Here is a 22700-nt window from a genome sequence, read left to right on the forward strand (position 1 = left end):
CTCAGAAAACGTTACTTAATATTACTGAAATTATATGTCCCTTCATTGCTATAGGAGTCTACGGTTCTGTGATGTTTCAAGACAATGACAGAGCTGCTGCTAGCATTGTAACCTCCAAATTATCCTATATTCTTTTAACATGCAAATCCTGCTTTGTGTTTCTTACTAGGACCTATTTGTATGAAGGTACAGGTAATAGGATGTTAGTGTGCTTGTAATTTTATTGCATTTCTGGAATTATTTGAAGTATTATAGTATTAATAGAGTTCCCCTCAAAATACAGTCTTTCAAACAATAGCAACACCCTATGATAGTGCTGGATGAATGTTTTTGACTTTTGTGTGTGCGTCAGGCTCTTGCAAATTACTCTGCCATAATTTGATTTTATATTTCTGCTTTTTCCACTCTTAAGACTGAAAATTCAGACTTCTATTTCACAGTAGATGGCACCCTAACACTACTTGTACTGAAATCCTTTATGTTAGGAGGGAAGATATTACTATTTCATCAGTGATCAAAAGTAGTTATTCCCTTTCATTTGTTGCAATGCTGATGAAGCAAACAACTGATATTTGATAAATTTTTTTGAATATATAAAATAAATAATGTTTCAAAAAGGGCTGTTAACACACTTAGATTATAATGGACATGTGCAATAAGTTACTACCATGTTTCTGAAACTATGGGTTGTAGTTATGGCTTTAATGCTAAGAAAATATGGGAAAAAAAGCACTTGTACTTGATCTCATTATCGATTTTTTCCCTGCACACCTTTCAAAGAAGTTAAATTCCCACAAAAGCTGTGGTTGTCATCCAGTGCCCATGAAATAATTCAGATATCTTCCTTGATTTAATTGGGCCTTGGAGCAAACTGTATGTCAGAAGAAGAGCACAGGAAAGGGTGTGTTTTTATTATTTATTTTGAAGTTTTCTTTATGACAAAAGCATTCAGTTTTAGCCTGTGTGATATATTGCTTATTTTCTTTTCACTTTCAGCATTACGATCCCTGAAAAGCTAGAATATTTCATTAACAAATATGCAGAACACGCTCATGACAAATGGTCAATGGAAAAGGTAAAATCTGCATTCCTTTTAAAGCAAAATAATATTTTTTATTTGAATCAATTTCATCTTTAAAATATTTTATTCTGAATGTTATTATTTTTCATAATGCTACAAGTTGTTATGTAGGTAAGATATAGACATACTATTTCCTTGAAATATATTTGGGGAAAGTTCTCTAAGTGCATATGAGTATTTCAAAAGAGTGTTTAATAATTTCATAATTTTTATTGCTGACGTTTAAATATACTTGCTAATTATTTAACAATTTTATGGGCCTGAATTTATTTGGTTTTTTTTAAACCAAATAAGCTTTTTAGTATTTTTGTTTCTTTGTTCATTTTGTTTATCCAGTGTTAAAAAATAGGTCCTCAACTGTAGCACAGTATTCTGCTTTATAAAAGTCTTTGAAAGAGAAGTGTATTGGTATGGTTGCTTTGGTAATTGTTACTTTGCAAAAAGATGGCATGCTACATGATTCATATCTTAATTTGTAAATAATATGAATGTTGGTTGGGAAAATGTTAAGAAAATAGAAAGGAAACTTTAAGAGCACAGTTCTTCAAAAGCATTTTTCAGTTAATTTCTACCAATATGAAGTATTCTTCATAATTTTTTTGCATTTCCCCATTTTATCCTTCTTATTGCTGTTTTCAGTTTGCCAGTGGATGGACCTATGGTGAAACATTTTCTGAATCTGCAAAAGTACAGCCATTAATGAAACAATATAAGTTACTGTCTGAAAAGGTAAGGGATTTGTTCGTGCTTGATCCAGAGTTGCTGAAATATTACTGAAAATACTGCCTTGTCTTTTCATCATTTTAAGAAAAAGAAATATTTACACTGTGTCAACTAATGTGTGGTTCTTGCCTTTCTCAAAATTCTGAAGAGATATAGAAGGGTTTTATTGTATAATAAATAGACCACTCAAACGTTTTCTCACATAGCTGAATCTACATGGCGTAACTTACGGTGAAACCGAAGTGTGATATTGCCACTCTATTTTTGCAGTAAGGTCCTAGAGGAACACCTTGCTTAGTGAAGACTCAGGTTTAGGCTTTCTCTGGTCTCCAGCAGAAAACCAGGAAGATGGTTAGACACCTAGAGAACTTGATGTAAATGAAGCAGTGCTGAAGGAACTGGGTTTGTTCAGCTCAAGGAAGAGAAAGTTGCTGGAGATGTGGTCTTGGTTTCCTGATTCCTGAGCATTAGTTACAGAGAAGATGGATGTATTCTCTTCACAAGGTTGCACAGTGACGAGACAAGAGGCAATGGGTGTAAGCTTCTTTAGCAGAAATACTTTCTGAAAATCCTTCTTATCTTGAGAGCTTAAACATTGGAATAACTTGAGGTGGTGAAATCACGTGCACATTAAAGGCATGACACAGCAAGATGTAGATAACCTAATCCTGATAGCCCAGTTAGGTGCCTTATCTGACCTCAACAGGTGGTAGAGGCAGAAGATGTCCAGAGTTCTCTTCCAACACAGACTTGTTTATGATTCTACAGTTATGTTTTTTTGGTTCATGTAGCTGATAAAACACTGCGTTACTCCTGATAATTTCTGCTCTACCCTTAATTTCATGTCTGAGAATGTTATTAACACAGTTATCCCTGAGATCATCAGCTTCCTACAGGGCCAGAATTCTTCTCCCTGCCTCTGAAATGATAAATACATATTTTAATATCTATATAATTTATTTGCATAATTTTAATAACCCTGAGCCGTAATGGTTGAATTAAGCACATTTCTTTGCATTTCAGTATAACCAGGAAAATGTCCAGTAGTGTTTGCTCTGTATACCTACATCATAAACAAGCTAATTACTGCATGTGCATTCTTCTAGGAGAAAGAAATTTATCGATGGCCAATCAAAGAATCACTAAAAACCATGCTGGCCTGGGGATGGCGAATTGAAAGGACACGGGAGGGAGATTCAATGGCACTGTATAATCGGACACGTCGCATATCTCAAACAAGTCAAGTGAGCCACTTTCCTAAAAGCTTTGTGTTATTCTCTACTAATAATAGCTGCCTTTTGAAAGGAAACCTTTAAACTTTTAGGGCTCTAGATGCTTGTATACATGCATTTGAAAATAATATCACACATAGGAAGAAAAGCCTGGATACTGCTCTTTTTAAAGCAAAGAGCTTTTTAAAGCAAAGAGCTTTTTAAAGCTCTTTTTAAAGTGTGTTACTGCACAATCCATAGAGGAAAGCCTGTCAACGCCCATTCTAGCCACACTTCTTCTGTCAGTGGCTTGTCATCCAGGGAACTTCTGCCACTTTTTATCTTCCTTTTACCATTTTTTTCAGTGTAAGAAGCAAACCTCTGACAAATTTAGATAGCAAAAAGAAATAATTAAAAAATGGTGATATTTTCTGGCTGAGGAGGAGGGACAGAAGGTAAAAGGTAAAAGCTATTTATAGATTCTAGGCTTAAATGTAGAAATAGGGTATAGAAAAGCTAAAGTAAATATTGATTTTTGCCTGAAGTCACCCTAAACTAGATTGTGTAAGATTCTACCTGCTAAGAAAAAAAAAATCTCTAGATAATGCAGAGATATAATAATAATTTTATCCTTGTCCACAATAAGTGCAAACCCTGTGTGAGTTCAAGTGAAATTTGCATTTAAATGAAAGGGATTTGTGTCTGATGGTCGTCTGTCTTTGGGTACAAACTCTCTTGCCCTTTGCCTAATTCTCACTGAAGTTTACCACCCCTGATACATTTTCAACTGGGCCACAAAAGATCCTCTTGCTCTCTAGAGATCTGCAAGTAACTTTTTCTTTAAATTTCTTAATTACATTTGGTATCTTGTTAGCATTAACTTCTTCATATTAAGTGCTTGTGTAACTCCACTGTTTTGCACATTTGTCATTCAGATCTCTGTAGATACAGCCCATGGTTACACTCCTCGAGCAATTGACATGAGCAATGTCACCCTCTCCAGAGACTTACATGTAAGTCAGAAACACCTAAAATGCTTATGATTTGTTTTACAATCTAATTCTGTCTGTTTTGCTAGCTTCTAATAAACAATTTGGTATCAAATATTACCTATCTTGATATGCTTTAAGTTTGGTGTGGGCTTTTCAGTTTTTTCATTATTGCTCTCTGATCCTCTGTTGCTTAAAACCCACATGATTCATGTTGAAAACCCTTAAAATTTTCTTTAGAAAATGGGATGATTTATTGATTGGTTTTCCCAGTTCTCTTTGTGAACATTTGTCATTTTGAAGAGAATCCTGTCTAGAAGAGCTAGCAGCATCAAATTTTTCTTTTTCCCATTCATTTCTCCACCATCTTTCCAAAGCATTTTGTCAATGCTCTTTTTTCCTCTAAATTGAAGGAATAAGAATCGGAAACCATTAAGTACTGGGAGAATAGAGAATGAAGGGGGTAGAATTTTGACATGTGTCAGTAGGTTGCTGTTATATGGACCAATATGCTTTAGTTGATAATCTGTTCCTGTCATAGGATGGGATTTTTTCATGGTGTTTGCTGGAGTATGATGCTTGGTTTTATAGTCTACTGATTTCCTGTGAGTGCAATTGTGATAAAATGTAGGCGTATACTAAATAGCTTCAAGTTAGTTAGCCATGAGTGTTTGTACCAGTCTAGTGATGGTGTTCAAAGCTGACTACAATACAGTCCTGAAACGCAAGCTTAACTTTGCCCATACTGAGCTTTGCCATAGTGCAAGCAAGCAGTGTTGTAAATTAATTGACTGTCTGTGCAGTATATACTCTACTGTACCTCTAAACAAATTCTCACAGTGGATTTCCACTCCTTCATTTCTGTCTTGCAGTTTGAAGTTTCATAGTTCTAGCAGTTTTAGACTGCTGACTAGCTTTAAAAAATTTTTCCCACCAATTAACTGTCAATAGATTGCTGATCATTCAAAAGAGTTCATAAAATTGATAATTTAATAACTGCTCCTACCATTATGTTCTTATTTTAAATTGATGACAAAGATTCCTTACAATTATGACATTTAATGTTTGTATAAATTCGATATAGTTGAAAGGTTTGCAGACTTTGTTTAATGCTCAGGAAGCAGCTCATAATGTGAGCATCACATCATAGGATTACGATGCAGTAAACCAAGCCCAGATAAAAGTAACCATCCTGTCACGAATCACATAGAAAGGGCATTGGAACTTGCCCTTTAGTCTATGCCTATTTTTTTTTTTATGCTATATGCTCTAACTCTTGTCATTACTTGTATTTCTTTTGTAGCCCTTAGCTGTAAGGCAGAACTTGTTGGCGTTATGATTCATTTGCCCTATGAAGAGAGGTCTTCTTTGAAACCAGCTTCAGAATCTGTTATTTAAAGGCTAAAGAAATTTAATTAAAATGCAATTTCAGCTATTAATTGTCCTCATACAGATATTGAGGAATATACCAAATCTAAGCATGCTGGGTATTAATGAGATCTGAGTTTTAAAAATTAACTGTGTGTAATTTTGAACGTTTTAGAAGATGTTTAATGTCTTTCACGTTGGAGTTCTGGGTTAGCTCACAAGAATCGTGACCATGTCTTAAACTGCAAATCTGCAAAATACCCCTCATTTTGGCCTTAAGTCACCTGGTCACATCCTAGTTCCATGAGCAGCTAGATCTTGCTTTAAAAACATCTTCATAGAGCTCTTCTTTGCTAGGTGCTGTGAAAACGCAGACTACTGTGTATCCTTTTAAGGTCCTAATTGGGATTATCAAAATACCAGGGTCAGGGTGTGCTTGACAGAAGGCATCTACCATACATAACAGAAATGTATCATAATTTATTCACTGGAAAAAAGGTTTATGAAACAAATTGTCTTGTGGACAGATAAGGTATGGCTGAAAGGTTTCTGAATTAATGAGTATTCTCACAAATAAAGAAGTTGGTATTGAGAAATACTCATTACTCAAATTCCTTACTGAAGATGAGAAGGTTTCTGTAGGTTCATGAAAGAAATGCAAAGTGAAATCTGCAGTAAATTCCACCACTCTATACAATTAGAGAGTACACAACCAGGAGGACAGTAAAGGTGGGTTTTAAAAGTTGTTTCATGAGGAAATACTTTCTGTAGGTAGACACTAGAGAGTTTGTCTGTTTTGCTTGGTTTGGGGTCTAGCTTCTAGTTCACCAGTCTGACAGAGTTTGTTTTATAGGAAGAATATGTAGACTAATTTATGTTCTAAAGGAGTTGGTGGTTTTAACAGTGTGGTCAGACAAATGAGCACAGTATCCACAGAGAAGAATCTATATCCATGGATTCATAATTAGTCTGCCACAGCCAGCAGTACCAATGTTGATTCAGTTCCCTGGCTTGCTGTTCTCTCTTTCCCTTGACAGTGCCTTCAGAGGGTTCTTTTTGGCCTTGTTTTGAGAAGGAAGTCCCCCCTCTGACACCCCAGTACTATTTCCAGACTATTCTTCTCTTTTTGGTTTCTTGTTTTCTGTAATAAGTTTTTTCTTCAGCACCAGGTTCCTCACTCTTATACCCATGCTGCTTCTGCCCAAATTCGATATATTTTTTCAGTAAAAACCTGTTTCCAGTGAACCATTACAGTGTAATTGTATTAAACTTCCTAGAGGAAAAAAAAACAACAAAAAACCTTGTCGTCAACCAGAAACGTGTCTGAGAGTTATTCATTGTAACCCACATCACTAAACTCTCCGTTTTCCTAAGGCTATGGCTGAGATGATGGCTGAAAACTACCATAACATATGGGCAAAGAAAAAGAAACTGGAGCTTGAAGCAAAAGGTAATGTTAACCATATGTATTTACAGTATTTTAAGTTTTCTGTGACTACCTTAGGTCATGCATTTCAGAAAACATTAGAAAGAAGAAAAGTGAACAGCAAATTTAAATTTACAAAGAAGAAACAGTGAATTCCTTGACTATGACTACTTCTTGACTATCCTTGACTGCTTTACCAATTCAAATGTATCAAGGAAAGAAAACTCAAAGGTGTAAATAAATTTAAGCCACATTAATCCATTTTCCTTCTAGCATTAATCTTTAAGACTATTACCCAATGGACCATGATTTCATTTGTATTTCTTCTTTTAGTGCAAGTAGATTTAAAGAACGTTTACTAAGTACTGCACGCTATCGTGTGTTGAATTGACAAGTGGAAAAACCTAGATCAGATACTTGATTCCTTATAAAAATTGCACGTCCTTCATGATCTTTACTTACATAAAGGAAAGATTTTTTTCTTAAGTTGTGTAATTTCCTGTTTTTCCTCTGTGTTAAAAGCATTTCTTTATTTGTTAAAGCTGATTTTTTTTTTTCAGAAACACTATATTAGCACATAGAGAAAACAAGTTCTCAGTTGCAAATGATTGAAACTAGGGTTTTACCTTATCTGAAGGTGTCTAGTTGTATATTGTATGCACCAAAGTTGGTCTAAATTCCAGAAAAGGTACAGCAGTTAGGGTTTTATCAAAAAAACAAAGTTCTATCTGGAAGTGCCTTTGATAAACACTTTAAATTGCCATGCCTTTAATTATTTTTCCCCTTAATATATTTTTTATATTATTCCTTTTCTGTAAAACCTTCCTCATGATAAGTAGCCTCAAGATGGGCCAAGTTTGGGAGGTCATACAATATAGAAAGATGAGTTATTTCAATATTTCAACTGTATTTCACATATTTGAAAGCAGAAGTTTTTCTATGAGAAACAATTAAATGAGAATACTATATAGTATTTGCTGTGTTGTGCAGTATGGGAACACTGGTGGTGGCTGTAGTGATTGAAGGAGAGGCTTCTGATGGAAAGTTTTTGTATATGAAAAGTAGATGGATTTTTCAGCTGAGCAAAACTTGGCTTTTAGAAATTCTGAGGGTTTTCCTCCAGTATATTCATATGCTAGTCTTTTCTTTTTTTTTTTTTTTTTTTGTTTTTGTTTTAAAGTCATGTGTAAAGAACAAAAGAACAATGTGATGTTACTTGCATTTTGCCTTTCTTCAGCTGTCATGTTGTACAATTACATTATGTGGTTGATAAGAGAATAAAATCCAGTCATCCCAATGTTAAAGACTACTTCCTATGACAAATCCATACTAAAAAAAAACCCCAATCCATCAGACTTGCCCACAAGGTTATAATTTTGCACATACTTAAATGGATTCAGGCAGAACTAATGGAAAATTTCAGAATATGTAGATTAAAAAAAAAAAAAAAAAATCATCCAGTGATGTCTCCAATATTTTCTGTAGTGAATTTGTTCTATTTAAAAAAAATATTATTATTTAGATACTTTCGTTAGTGTTTTTTCAGAAATAAATATTTTCATTACCTTTACAGTTTCCTGGGGTTTCAGAGCAATTGCCATAGGAATTTATTGTGTTATGTTATGCAATGGTGATTTTAGAAGTTGAACTCCTAAGAATGTTGCTTTTTATGCAGATATTTATATTTACAATAGCAGCATTATTTTCCTTCCAGATTAAATATCTACATGCAGTAGATATCAATACATCAGATTTTAGTAAGCAATAGAATGAAGTTTATTCTGTTTACCTCTGGTTTTGCAGCATTCTTTTGATCCTTCTGGACAGTAGTGTGAACCATGTTTGAATGATGTATTCTGATTTTCTGTCTTTAATTCATTGCTATAAAGTAGAACTGTATCACTTTAATATATTTTTAGATATTTGTATACCTTGCTAAACTTGATGAACCCTGTCATTAGAATGTTTAAAAGCAGGACTTCATTTATGTTTATATATTTGTTTATATATAGGTTTTCTTAGGAAATGATTTTCAGTTTTATTAAATTAAGTTGTAATTGTACTACATGTTTGTAGCAATTAAGCTTTTTTTAACAAATAGTTTTTGTGCAATAGGTTCAGCATATTTAGATGATAGTTGTAGCAAATACGCTAGAAGGATGTAACCATATCTAAAATTTCTCTGTCAATTTTTTTTAAGGTCTGTGTAAATAAGCAGACAAGTATATTTCAGACTAGAATTTTCTGTAATGTGCTGTGTATTATTGTGATAGTACCTGTACATACTGGGACTTACTATGTCAACAGATAACTTTTTAATTTTTAATTCTCATGATGCTCCGCAGTAGGAGGAGGCAACCATCCCCTTCTTGTTCCTTACGATACACTCACAGCTAAAGAAAAAGCCAAGGACAGAGAAAAAGCACAGGATATCCTGAAATTTCTACAGATTAATGGATATGTTGTCTCCAGGTAATTCTCAGTTCAGTATTAATTCACAGAAGGTTTCGGATAGTCCTCAGTGGTCTTTTTTTGTTTGTTTGTTTGGGGTTTTTGTTTGTTTTGGGTTTTGGTTTGGTTGGTTGTGGTAGGGTTGTTAGGTTGCTGTTATTGCTTATTTTTTGAGATTCTTCTATCAAACCAGAACTCTATGATCATTTTTAAGTGTTTCAGTACATGGTAATAAGGATGAGATCCTTCATGTAAAACATTGTAAGGAAGAAACAAATTACAGAGTTAGTAGAAGGGTTTTCGGATGGCATAAACAGAGTTCTCCGGAATCTCTGCATGTCTTCTACCTTCCATCTCAATGCTGCAGCTTTTTCTTTCTGGTGTGTGTCCCTGCATCCAACTGTTAGTAAACACAATAGTTTTCTACAAGTGATGGAATTATTAAGTCTTAGTTACAGGTTCATGCACATCTTCAAGCACATGTCCCTCTCTAAAGGAATTTCTAGACAGTAGGATAGATAAGACAGTTTTATTTCTAAAACTTATAACTCATTTATTTCAATTGAGTTCATTTATGGTATAATTAAATTACTTTAAAAGTGAAAAGTGATGATTTTAAATAATTTTTTTAGACAATCCACGGTGTAAATGTAATAATAGTGAATAGTCTGCAGAATAACATGCGTAATTAATTTTAATATGGTGTACTTAACTCCTTAATGTAGCATGAACAAAATTTTAATTAATTTGGAGCCTTTTCTGCCTCATCAACATGACTTAGGAAATCAGAATCGCTAGAAGAGGCTGATAGCATATCTGAGCCTTGCATGTCTTGAACATTAGTAAGTGAATGAAACAGTCAGATCAATTTAAGTAATCACTGTGAATTGGTTAGCCTTGCGCATCTACCAAAAATCTACCTACTTCCATTCTTTTCTATCACATATGAATTCCAGCCTGTTTCTAGAATCCCATAGAATTATTAGATTATTAATCTAATAATTTTGGTAAAATCTTTCAGGTTAGCTGGAATAATTGAGTTTACTTCCTGTCAATGCACTAGGATGTATGAAGAAAGATGTCAGAGAGCAAAGGTTTCTTTTCTTATTCCCTGTCAAAATGATCGTCTGTATTCAGGAGTACTAACCCTATTTGTTACTGTTAAACACAAGTGAAAAGTGGCTTTTGGGGTATTTTTAGGAGTGGAAGGCTAAGAGGGATGGCAATAACCATTAACTTTGACACACCCATGGTCTACTAAGTAGTTCATGCTATGTTGGCACCCTCCCATGTGGTTAAATGCAGCCTTTTCCATGGTGTTAAACTCAACGTACTTGCAGCACCTTCGACAACTGCCTTGTCTAAACAAACAAGGGCCTGATTCATGTTTTAATTTGGTGTGCTCACTACTGTACTTTCTGCTGTATATGCCTTGCTCACATTTCTTTACAGTATTTGACAGTGACCATTCGGGTCTCTGCACCCTTATGCAAAATGACTTCAGGGAAGATAGAAACATTTGCCCCTGTCAAACATGTAGCACTCAGGCCCGCTTCAGCTGCTGGTTCAGAAGCCCTCACTCATGTTACTGACAGTGCTCCTTCACATTATCTGGAACTTTTTCAGACCACAGCATTCCCACCCCATTGGCAGGCAACTGAGACTTCCAGTTGCTGGAGTTGCAGACACTGCTTTATGCCCTTGACTGTCTGACTCCAATGGCTACTACCAAATGCACTTATGCCAGTCCCCTGCTGAAGCTGCCACTCTGGGCTCAAGGTCTGTAAGGCCAATAGATATGTTCCCCAAAGCTGTGGCACCTCCAGCTACTGATTCCTGAGATGTTCATTGACCCCATTTGTCACAGACCTGGGGGCACCTATGCCCCAGGCCTGTCTCCAGTTGCTGGCCCAGGATCCAGCTCATACTGGTCTTGCCAGTAGCTGCCATCTACTCCTGACAGCACATGGAATATTGAGTGGCATTTAGTAAGAATATAGGACAAACTCTATTGATGAGGTACAGGGCTCAGTCAATTGATTTGACAGTTTACATGTGAGCAGCTATTTTGAAATTGGTTTTTGTCTCTTCTGCACTTTGCTCTTCCTTGATTCTTTCCCCCGATACGGTCTGTAATTGCTTTGTATACTGACGTGCATCGAGTAATGCAAATTCTCATGTCCCTTCTTAGAACTTCCAAAGTTCAGGTGGCCCTCTCCAAAGTTGTGTCTGAAGTTTCTTAATGGTCCCTTACTTAGTAAACTTGAGACTTTTGTTCTCCAGAGTTTCCTTTATCTTTTGTCTACTAGATTTGTGTCTCTAGGTGTATGCTTTAATTGAAAGCATAAATGTTCAATACACAGGTGGTATGTATACTTTATAAACTTGCAGCCTAGCTGAGTACCGATATAACTTGGTGCATGAGTCAGGGGGAGATGAGGTGTGTCTGATTCCCTTGCTGTTTAAGAATAGCTGTCTTGTGTGCCATCAATTAAGTCCTGATCTTGAATAAACAAGGCTTATGCCAATGCCAGCTTGTTGCTAGGGGCATCATCCTATGACATGGATTCATGCTTTGGAGATTCATTCTTGTGGAAAGAAGATGTGTTTTTTATATCAGACTAGTAAATAAGATGGATGGAACATGCTGGAAAAGCAATTCCATCACCTTGTTTCGGATTTTCTCTGATTTTTCACAAATGCTACATAGCTATTCAAAACTTTTCCACTGCAAGCAGACTTTTCAGGAAAAGTCATAGTGATGGATATTAGATCTACTTCTAGTTTGATTGTTTAAATCAAAGTATTTTTTCAGCTTCCAAACTTCCTCACCCAAGAATCAGTCCATGTCGGGAAATGTAAGATAGTAATGCCGTACAAGTAGTGGAAAGAAATTAAAATAATAGTGGATTATTTTGATTGACAAGTGTAATTTTTTTTTTTCTAACCTTCTGGTTGAGAAATCTAGATGTGTCCTAACAAATTGCTCAAAACCTACGTAAATGTGAGAGTGCTGTTTACATCAAACACAAAAAAATCTTATATTAATAAGCGCATGATCATTACCAGAGAAAATGGTGTCAGACTACATGGAGAGGTAAGACTGCTTTGAGTCCTTCTGCATGTGTAAAAATTTCCTTGCTTTTTACAGAGGACTTAAGGACCTGGAATTAGACACACCTTCCATTGAGAAACGCTTTGCCTACAGTTTCCTTCAGCAGCTTATAAGATATGTGGATGAAGCCCATCAGTACATTTTGGAGTTTGGTATAGTACCCCTTGCACATTTTTTTAAGCAATTATTAGCTATGATGTCTGATGTTATAAAAACAACCAGAAACATTTTTTAAAGGTTGGTGTATTTCTGGACTAGTTTTCCCTTTAATTTTCTGTAGTTGAAGATCATTAATTTTGGAGTTACAAAACTGCCATTCATTCCAATTTCCCATATTAATTCATCAGATGAAAAATGTTCAGCCAAAATTTATTACTTTCATTCTTTGAAAAAGAGAACTAGCTGTCCCCTTGCATTTATGCTTAAAATTATAATCTCTCACATGTGCATAATAATAGTTACTATTTACATGTAATCCCTTTTTCAGAGAGCAAATGAAACCAGTCATTTGTACTATTCTGCAATTTTCTCTCAAAAAGGGAATAGAGAAACCTCTTCAACAAACTCCCACAATGGGAATATTCTTTCACAAATACCTGGCACATATTTTGTCAAGAATGCTATGAAGGATTTAACTTAATCTGCTTTTGGTGGAGATAAAAAATACAAAATTTTATTGACTCAAGCCAGCTTCTTACATGAGCAGTAAAAGCCAAAAAATCTGGCCTGGTGCTGCTTCTGTTGTGACCTTGGGAGTTGCAATGACACTTAACATATACTGTGCCTCATAGTCATAGATGCTGTAAATTACAATAACAGGAACATCAGGGAGATTGCCTAAATCAATGCTCATCTGAAAACCAATCTATTTTTAATGTGGAAATTTGTCAAATTTGAGTTATCGTATGCCATGGTTACTTAGAGTAGCAAAGGTCTGGTCCTGATAACTCACCAGACTACTTCTGCTGCTAAAGCTTAATTACCACAGCTTCATCATTCTTAATTACATAAATTTGGAATTACTGCAAGAATGATAATGATTAAATACTCAAACACTAGAAACATTGGTGCAACAAATACCATTTGAGTCCCTCAGTAGATTATTGGAAAGAAGACATTAAATAAATGATAAATAATTTGGAAGCTGTACAAGAACTTCGTTTGAAAGAGGTTGGGTTTTTTTAATAGTAAGGGAAGAGTGAAGTGATTCAAGTTTTCATTGGGTAGATCTAACCATTGATTTTGTTCTTTAGTACCAAGTTCACAAATGAGGCAAGAAAATTCATTATTTCTGTTTTTCCTGGGAACAACTGGAGAAAGGTGTTTTATTAGAATCTAAGTTCATGTTTCTAAATTGTCACTGTAACGGGAAAAGATAAACATAGCACCAGATTTCTATCTCACGAAAACATCCATATCTCTTTGGACTATGAGATGAGTACGCTTTTATGAAGATATGGACAAATATTCTTTATACTTTTTTTTGCTGTTACTTTCCTCTAATGAGGTATTCATAAAATGCCACTTTAACTAGTACCTATACTGTTTGAGGTACCTTAAATCTACATCTAAAGATGACCAGTATTATTTGTTTATGGTGTACTTGTCCTAAGAGAAATGCAGAGTAGACTTTAATTTGGATATATGACAGGGAACTTATTTTTCTTCTCTCTGCAGATGGTGGCAGCAGAGGCAAAGGAGAGCAATTCCCATATGAACAAGAAATCAAGTTTTTTGCCAAAGTACAGTATATTTTTGCTTATTCTTTGTCAGCATAGTGATTACAGAAGTGATAACATATTTTTTAGTGACTGTTATTGTTACAGTCATGTTTTTCTATGTTAAATTCATTCTTTTATTAATTAAAAACTGCGGTTATAAAAATAGCTTGAAAACAATGTGGGATGAAGTATAGATGTAGGAAGATTACAGGACTATATTTTTTATTCTTGTTATTTCCCACTCCAAGATATGCAGCTACTCATATGATGTTATGCAAAGGCTTCCTACATTTTCTGTTTTCCGGCTTAGTCTGGTTTTGAAGATTTTTCTCCTTTACAATCTTTGGCTGGGTTGATGTGAGCAATAGTTACTGGATTTAATACGGCTGTTTATCTGTCAGTGTCATGGTAGTTATTTCTCTTGTATTAACACCATGCTGTTGTCTCCATCACGGAGTCACACAATGGCTGAGATTGGAAGGGCCCTTTGCTTACCAGGGTCAGAGAGCTATGTCCAGACATCTTTTGAGTATCTCCAAGGGCCGAGACTCTACAATCTCTCTGGGCAACCTGTGCCAGTGCTCAGTCACCCTGACAGTAAGAAAGTGTTTCCTGATGGTCTGAGAGAAACTACCCTGTTTCAGTTTGTGCCACTGACTGTGGTCCTGTCACAGTTGAAAAGAGCTTGGGTCTCTCTTCTTTATCCCCTCCCTTCAGATATTTACACACATTGATGAGATCCTCCCTGAGCCTTCTCTTCTCCAGGTTAGGGTCTCAGCTTCCTCAATTTCTTGTCATTTGAAAGATCCTCTAGTTCCTTAATCATCTTTGTGACCCTTCGCTGGCCACTATGACCCAGTATGTCAATGTTTCTCTTGTACTGGAGAGCCCAGAACCAGATAACAGCACTTCAGATTTGATCTCACCAGAGCTGAATAGAGAGGAAGAGCCCCCTCCCTGGACCTGCTGACAAGCACTCTGTCTAGTTCAATCCGGGATGCTGTTGGCTGCCTTTGCAATAAGATTGCATTTTTTGGCTCATGGTCTGTTTATTGTTCACTGAGGATCCCCTGGTCCTTCTTTGACAAACTGCGTTTTAGCTGACTAGCTCTCAGTGCGTGCTGGTAACTGGACTTTTTCCTCCCCAAGTGAAGGACTTTGTACTTCCCCTTCCCCTTCCTCCTGACAGTCATGAAATTCTTCTCAGCGCAGTTCTCTTTATTCTGTCATGATTTTACACATTATAAAGCAAGAAAATCTGCTGATGCCTTTCACACATAAAGGCTTGTATGCTGTTTGCATATTCAAAATGCCTTTTGAATTTATTAGTGAATAAGAAAAGGCAACTGTTTGCAGCATTTTCTAACCCTGGTATCCTTTTCAGTAAGTTGTCACTTCAAAGCCTTAGAGTACTTCCATGTGGTATTATTTGCCAAGCTCATTGACTCAGAAGCTAGCATTTCACTGTCTTGTGAACCATGCTCTGAAAAGGAAGCAATTTAATTTTTCTTTTTGGCCTTTTATTTTGGATCTCCTTCTGGCTGACACCTGTAATGGGCACTGAGTAATAATCCCCACAGGCAATAAATGGGAAAACTTCTGTGGCACAAGCCCTGAGCAAGTGAGGTTGTTTTGGGAGTTTTATATGAAAAAACTAGAACTAAGTGCTATTAGAATTCTGAGAGTTGTAGGTGAATTTTTTTAAACCTACACTAAAAGGAACAAGGAACGATAGTTGTATTTGTTTATGTGGTATAGGAAAAAATATTAAATTTTGAGATAAAATTAAATGATACTTTTTGCATTGTACTCCTCCTAAGAAAACCACAGATAAGTCCCAGTAAATAATGTTATGTCCCAGATAATGTAATTTTTTTTCTGCCACCTTTCTTGATGATGTATTAAGTGCCTTGAATATTAAATAAATTCAGAGGAATAGCTATTAAAGAAAAAATCCAAACGGATAGAAGTATTAAGACAGAAAACATGTTTGAAATCTCCTGTCTTCAGTTGTGACTTAAAATAATACAGAACAGAGTAAAGAAGTTCCTGAGATAACCACTCTTTCTGATATAATTTCAGGTTGTGCTCCCTTTGATTGATCAGTATTTTAAAAATCATCGCCTGTATTTCTTATCTTCAGCAAGTAGGCCTCTCAGCAGTGGAGGCCATGCTTCTAATAAAGAGAAAGAAATGGTGACAAGGTAAAGCTTGAAATAATATTGATATCTATGCATACATGTGTTCTTTAAAGAGCAGAAGTTGATTGTGGGAGAGTAAGAAGTGGGAGGCACAGATACATTTTTATGTGCACACAAATTACACATTTTTCACTTAAACACAATTAAACCTTTTTTTCCCCATTAGCAAAATTCATTGTATAAAATGGAGAAGAGTGCAGAGTTATTATTATATGCTGTTAAGAGGTGGTGATTTCAGCATGCAGGGAACTTCAGTTTATCCTTATGTCCAACAGTGAAACGCTTGCACAGTTTGTAGCAGAGGCTATACAATTATGTGTCAGTTTTCACTGTTAGAAATAAGTATATACTGAAATAATTATTCCTGCAAAATTTTTTGTTAGATTTAGAGGGCAAATTTATTTCTAGCCAAGTTTCAATAAATATCATTATTAGTGTCCATCATAAGAGTAAGGGAGTTGCATTCTTTCTCATCTTTAGTTTTATTAATAGTAATGAGTAGTACTATCACAGAAATACTTGATTCTTTCCTTGAAGTAACTCTTTTTTTTAAGACCATCTCTCGAAGATGTTTTCATCTAATTTCAGTTCTGATTGAGTTGAAACCCACATTCCCCATTTAGTATTACAAGCTTCACGCGGGACCTCTTGAGTACCTGTAATGTGAGCATGTCAGATGTCAGATGACCTTCTTGGCTGTTCTTGGGCATGAACCATGCAATATTTATTGCTGTATTTTGAGGCTGACAGCCACTTGGTGGTCATGCAGACATGCAGGGCTTGCAAGATTGTCTGAATATTGAGTAAAGTTTCTAGCGCAATACTAAGCTCAAGTAAGTAATGGCTGTCTTGACGTCGCGTCATCTCATGGACTAATCTGATCTGTCAGCTTATCTGAATGCTGTTCTTCAAGGGATTTAAAAACTGTATCAAAATGCATGCATGTAAATAGTTTTCCAGTCTTATGAACTGCTAATTTTCTGTCTATGATGTCCTGGATAACAGTGTTTTTGCAGTTGCTAAGTCACGCCAATAAACTCCCTACTTGTGGAATACGTCAGGTGTATCAGCATACCCGCTACACAGAGATTCAGGGTTTTTACACATATGCTCTATAGCTGTGTGAGATTCCCAAATATATAGTCCTGCAAAAAGATCAGAGCTGCTGCCATACTTGATTAGGCAATGTGCCATCAAGATGTACCAGACAAAGAGAAGAAAATAGATACAGGGAAATCTTGGATGAATAATAGCTAATCCTATGGAGTACACCTCCTACTCAGAATTTGTTTCAAGCTAAGGGCAATTTCTGGCTACTTTCCTCCTCCCATGAAGATAAATGTGCATTCAGTAAGCTATGGAAGAGTATAATTTTGGATATTTATAATGCAGTGGAAGTCTTAGCATAGGGAACAGACATTCCATATTCAGAAAATGTAGTAAATCCAGAGCTGTTTTGCTGAAAAATATGGGTCAGGCTTCTTCCTGAAATGTGGCATTATATTCTGTTGTATTTGTAACCAACAAATGATTGGGTTTTTCGAATTTCTTATCCAGTAGACCACGTTACAGGTTCTTGAACTACTGTAGTTGTATGAAATTTGTTCCGAACATCAATGTAGGTATTGGAAAATTGGAGTTATTTTATTTATTTATTTGACCTCAGCTAAAGACACTGTGGATAATAGTTTCAGTCTCACTTTGTGAAAGCATAGCATCTACTGAGTGGTACAGTCAGTTGAGCGACATTTGTATGTCAGAACATATGATAGAGTTGTGAGCTATTTACGTCTTTTCCAGAATGGATGCAAATTCTGTATGATGCTAACATGCTTCTCTACAGCTTTTCCTGTTGGGCTTGGTGAGCCAAGATCCTCAGAATATATAGTATATGCCTACATCATGGAATAAAAAGTGAACGGAGATCCCCGAACACCCACCAAGCAGACTCATTACTATAACAGCAGTTGCTGTTGCTAGAGTGGATCACCGTGTATTGGCTAATTAGCTGGATTCAATACCACATTAACCTGGCTGTTGTGATTCTGGACATAAATGTTTCCAGTTGACACCGTGCTCTTGTCAGTCAATGGAACAGCATGTTCAGATCTCTTCCATAGGCTGTTGGCAGACATGCTTATTGTATCTTTTGCTTTTAAATCAGAGGCTAATAAATAGCCAGTGTGCCTATTAATTAAGTAGCATAATAAAATGACATGATATTTTTCATGTCATTTATAGCAGATGAAGAGGTCTGCAGCATAAAATAATAACACCAAAAGGGATGTTCATGGTGAAAATTCTCACACCAAAACAGATAATTAAGATTAATCTAATTCCTCCTTAATCTAGAGCTGAGGTCAATTTGGGTAGAGCAGTTTGCTCCTGCTTCTATGAATTAACACAAAATTTCACTCTTCTTTTTTGTCAAAGGAGTGCTGTTCATCAGCATGAGAAGTAGTTCAAACATGTGAAACAAAATCATTCATCATACTGTTTTAAACCATGTAAGAGGTGACATTTAAAAATACTTATTTCAAAAATAATTCTTGCTGTGTGCAAGCTTACAAGATAATAATTGAACTGCTTAAACGTTACACCATCACACCCCTCAGTTAATCTGATTCCCTTACCTTATGTTTTCAAATTGTTAGTGGTATCCTGTGTAGCACAATGACCATATTTTATTTTTTAAAGCTTTGATGGTTATTTCCTTGTGGGTTATTGTATAGAACGCTTTTATATTAATTAGCTTTGCTTTTAGTTTTTTTTTTTGTTTGTTTTCTTTTTTTTTTTTTATTATAATATGTGCTTATTTAACCATATTTGTTAAGGGTATGCACTTGAAAATTCTTTCTTAAGTATTCTGTCCCACATTCTGCTCAGACAATTGATTCTTTCTGCGTGACATCATGTTGCTTTTCCTGCTCATATATCAGCTGTTATTTTTTCTTTCTTTTTCCCCCCTCCCTCCCTTATTTTTTTCCTTTTCCCTTCTCTTCTCTTTTATTTTTCTTTTGTCTTCAGCCTGTTCTGCAAACTTGGAGTTCTTGTCAGGCATAGGATTTCACTGTTTGGTAAGGAGACCCTTGACAAATACTAGCATGGCCATCACTTGGTTTTCTTTGCCATTTTTGCATTGTGTTGAGTGCTGCTTTGTTGCATGCTGCATGGCTGAAATGCATGGTCTACACAGACCACCAATTGTTTAGACTGGTAGATCAAAGACTTTTTTAGGTGGAATAAAAAGCTTTTGTAGTTTTCAGTTTGGGGTGGGTTGGGGTTTGTTTAGTTTTCTGTGTGTCTTAACTGATACTTGGGCTTCGTTATCATATCAAAGAATTCAGATGAGTAAATTAAAATTACTAATTTTTAATGTTATTCTAAATCGTTTGGGAAAAACATTTAACAATCAGAACTGCACATTTGTATTGGAAAGTCATTAAGGAAAATTAGGATTGGGCTGAAATGCTTAGTTCTGTTCTGTGGAATTCTTGAATATTCCCAGACGTGCTTGACTCCACATACGCATGTGTACTCTCTTTCTGGTATTACGTGACCTTGGCAGGAGCTCGGTGTTTGTCTTACACCATGTGAAAACCACTGAAGTCAATTTTAAGTCCATATCAAGTGAATACATTATATGCAATGTGTGGCACAGTAATTTTCTTTGCAATTTTTTCTTACACCATGGTGCTGGGAGAGTTGGAATAGTACATCCTATGCATACATGGCTTCTGTGATGGATGCAGTGCAAACCCCAGCATCCATGAACGTACCTAATTGGGTAATTATCTAGTGAATTAGAATTTGATCATGGTAACAGGCATCTAACTTAATTCCTGCATATTTCATTCAATTCGAAGGGTAGGAACTTGCTGCAGCAGTGTGGTGTTTAAAAATTTTTCAGACCATAATGAAAACCATTAAACTAAGAAGAAGGATCAGAAGGTTTTTTGGCATAATCACTTCTAAATATTTTGGGAGTAGCTGAGTGGATTTGCCTATAAAGTCAAAAGATAATAGGAGGAATGGAGTTATTTCTGCAGCTGTGTTGCACTATTGCAGCTTTTTCTGAAGGGTGGAATATGTCACAAACCTACACATAAGCTCTGATTTGTACCCTAGGTTATTTCTTCAAAGGATGAACTAGCTCAGGTATACTATTAAAATTAGTAAAATACTAATAAAATATTTTTTGTTATTTGTGCATTTGGTTTTCAGAATTTTTTTTCTAAAATGAGTCATGGTTGAAATTAAAAACCTAAGTCAGTGTAACTTTCTCCAGTACTAAAGAAAAGATCTTTTCTGTTCCACATCTCAGCTTGCTTATTTCTTGTTGTTTGGCTGGGTTCAAGTGCTAGGAGATAAGTCAGGTAGGATCAGCTGATTATTTGTGATGGATACAGGTTTTTTTTAAACTCCTTTCCTAGACTGCAGTAACTAACAGACTACAAAACCTTTATGCCAACACAGTAGTTTTGGCATAAATTGTGACAAGGTCATCGTGAGACTACAGAGCATGATTGGGTTGTTTACTGTGGACTTAATAACTCAAGTCAAAGTCACCTTATAGTTTGTCTTCCCTCGCAAATGATTTGCATGATGTGAGAAAATCTGATTAAGAGAGTTGCACTTATTCCAGTGAAGACAAAGGCTGTGTAGAACAGGAGAAAATGTGTTCATAACTGAACACAGCTGCTGCCTAGAAAGTTAGTAGTGCATTTTGAAGGCATCTTCTGTGAGCAAGCATTGCTCAATAATAACTTTTATGGATAGCGTAGAGTTTGCTATAACAAATATCACAGTTCTATATAGTTTTGTTGTATAGATTTTATATTACTGCAAATTTGAATGGTACTTCTGAATATACAGCTGCATTTATGAAAATTATTAGTGCAAGTCATGTAGTTTAAGATGTATATAGGAGTTTGTTAAAATGGGAAATTAAGCATGCATATCTTACAGAATGAACTTAAATAGTCACATTTGATATGTGAGAGCATCATTGAGATTGTGGAATTATCATTCAGCATGGAATCATTATTTCTTTACAATGTGAAAGTAGATTTTGACTACAATAATTTACTTCTTGAGAGCTGTGGCTCTGCATCAGGAAGTTTGCATTGGTTTGTTTTCATTAGTCTTACTGGGCAGAAATTTAAATATTTCAGTGAATAATTTTGGTGAATTGAGCATATTAATATATATTTTCTTAAATTTAAAAACTGAATTTGTATGTATAGCTTGACTCAATTTTTATGCTGTTTAAATTTCTAGTAAACAATTGTATTGCGGAGCAGGTTGCTGAGAAATTGTGGCTGCTCCATCCCTGGAAGTGTTCAGGGCAGGCTGGATGGGGCTTTGAGCAAACTTTGTGTATTGGAAGGTGTCCCTGCCCTCAGCAGAAGGTTGGACCTAGATGATCTTTAAGGTCCCTTCCAACCCAAGCCATCCCATGATTTTGTGATGGTCTAATCCACAGCCTGGTGTCTTTTGAGTACTTCTCTCAACACCTGTTGTCATTAGCACAGTCCTGCGCTATTTTCATCAGCACAGATATTCCTACCACCAGAGCATTAAAATAATAAGGAAAAGAGTTTGATCTGACAAAAAAAAACCTAATCTTTTGGGATGGTAATTTTGTTAGGATTTTTTTTAGGTCACCTCAGCTTTCTTACTGCTTGCTGTACCATTGCATGATCACACATGCCAGTGAAAAAAAAAGGTGAGGCTGCCTGGCTGAGGCAGCGGTGGAAGAGGTGGTTCAGGTTGGCTTAATCTTCTGTGGATGAACACCAAAACAGTATTTCCTAATTTTGGTAGCATGGAACAACTTTCTCAGTGCTGCAACAAACTGCCCACACCTTGCTTGCAATTTGTCTTTTAAAATCTCTAGTTCACTGAAGCAATTACTAATTTTACTTGAATGTTTGCTTGTATTTTTAAGAAATAACCACCTACTAGTAGAGAAAATATAGTAAGTACACTGTATCACTGTATGCAGATAGAAGTATTTTCAGAAATCTTTCTGAAACATTCAGTTTGTTTCTACTTTTTTTTTTTCCAATCAAGAGAATTTAAAAAGAAGCAAGAAAAGGCAGTTTTATTTTTGCATAATTTCATTTTAAAAAGTAAATTTAAAAATAGGCTGTGGTTGAAATTTGTGTAGCATACGTCTGTTCTGGACTTAAAAATTAATCGTAGAGGTAAGAGGCTTGTACATGGCAGCGTTTTGGGATATACATATGTATTGAAGGCTTCTTGTATGTAAGTCCTCTTTTTACATATCTAAATGGGAAAAATAATTACAGCATATGTGTATTATGTGAGAGACTGTTATTCATGTAGACCAAATTAAGCTATAAATGACTGTAGACTAGGGGGAACACCAGGGAACTAACTTTTTAAGTG

The 22700-nt window shown here is 35.6% G+C and overlaps 1 protein-coding gene across 4 annotated transcripts in view; it reads left to right on the plus strand.

The window, feature by feature from the left end:
- RYR2 (ryanodine receptor 2) overlaps nucleotides 1–22700 on the plus strand; it is a 384235-nt gene that overhangs the window by 279644 nt on the left and 81891 nt on the right. For 2 of the 4 annotated variants that reach the window (XM_058419591.1, XM_040059776.2), the window contains 10 exons: nucleotides 997–1075; nucleotides 1721–1810; nucleotides 2911–3048; nucleotides 3951–4028; nucleotides 6747–6822; nucleotides 9144–9270; nucleotides 12401–12516; nucleotides 14042–14106; nucleotides 16168–16289; nucleotides 19314–19363. In XM_058419591.1, the coding sequence (XP_058275574.1) occupies nucleotides 997–1075; nucleotides 1721–1810; nucleotides 2911–3048; nucleotides 3951–4028; nucleotides 6747–6822; nucleotides 9144–9270; nucleotides 12401–12516; nucleotides 14042–14106; nucleotides 16168–16289; nucleotides 19314–19363 (941 nt within the window). The remainder of the gene's footprint in view (nucleotides 1–996; nucleotides 1076–1720; nucleotides 1811–2910; nucleotides 3049–3950; nucleotides 4029–6746; nucleotides 6823–9143; nucleotides 9271–12400; nucleotides 12517–14041; nucleotides 14107–16167; nucleotides 16290–19313; nucleotides 19364–22700) is intronic. The other 2 variants (XM_058419590.1, XM_058419592.1) reach the window with 1 other exon arrangement.

Source organism: Hirundo rustica, chromosome 3 (genome assembly GCF_015227805.2).
Source record: "Hirundo rustica isolate bHirRus1 chromosome 3, bHirRus1.pri.v3, whole genome shotgun sequence".
NCBI lineage: Eukaryota > Metazoa > Chordata > Aves > Passeriformes > Hirundinidae > Hirundo > Hirundo rustica.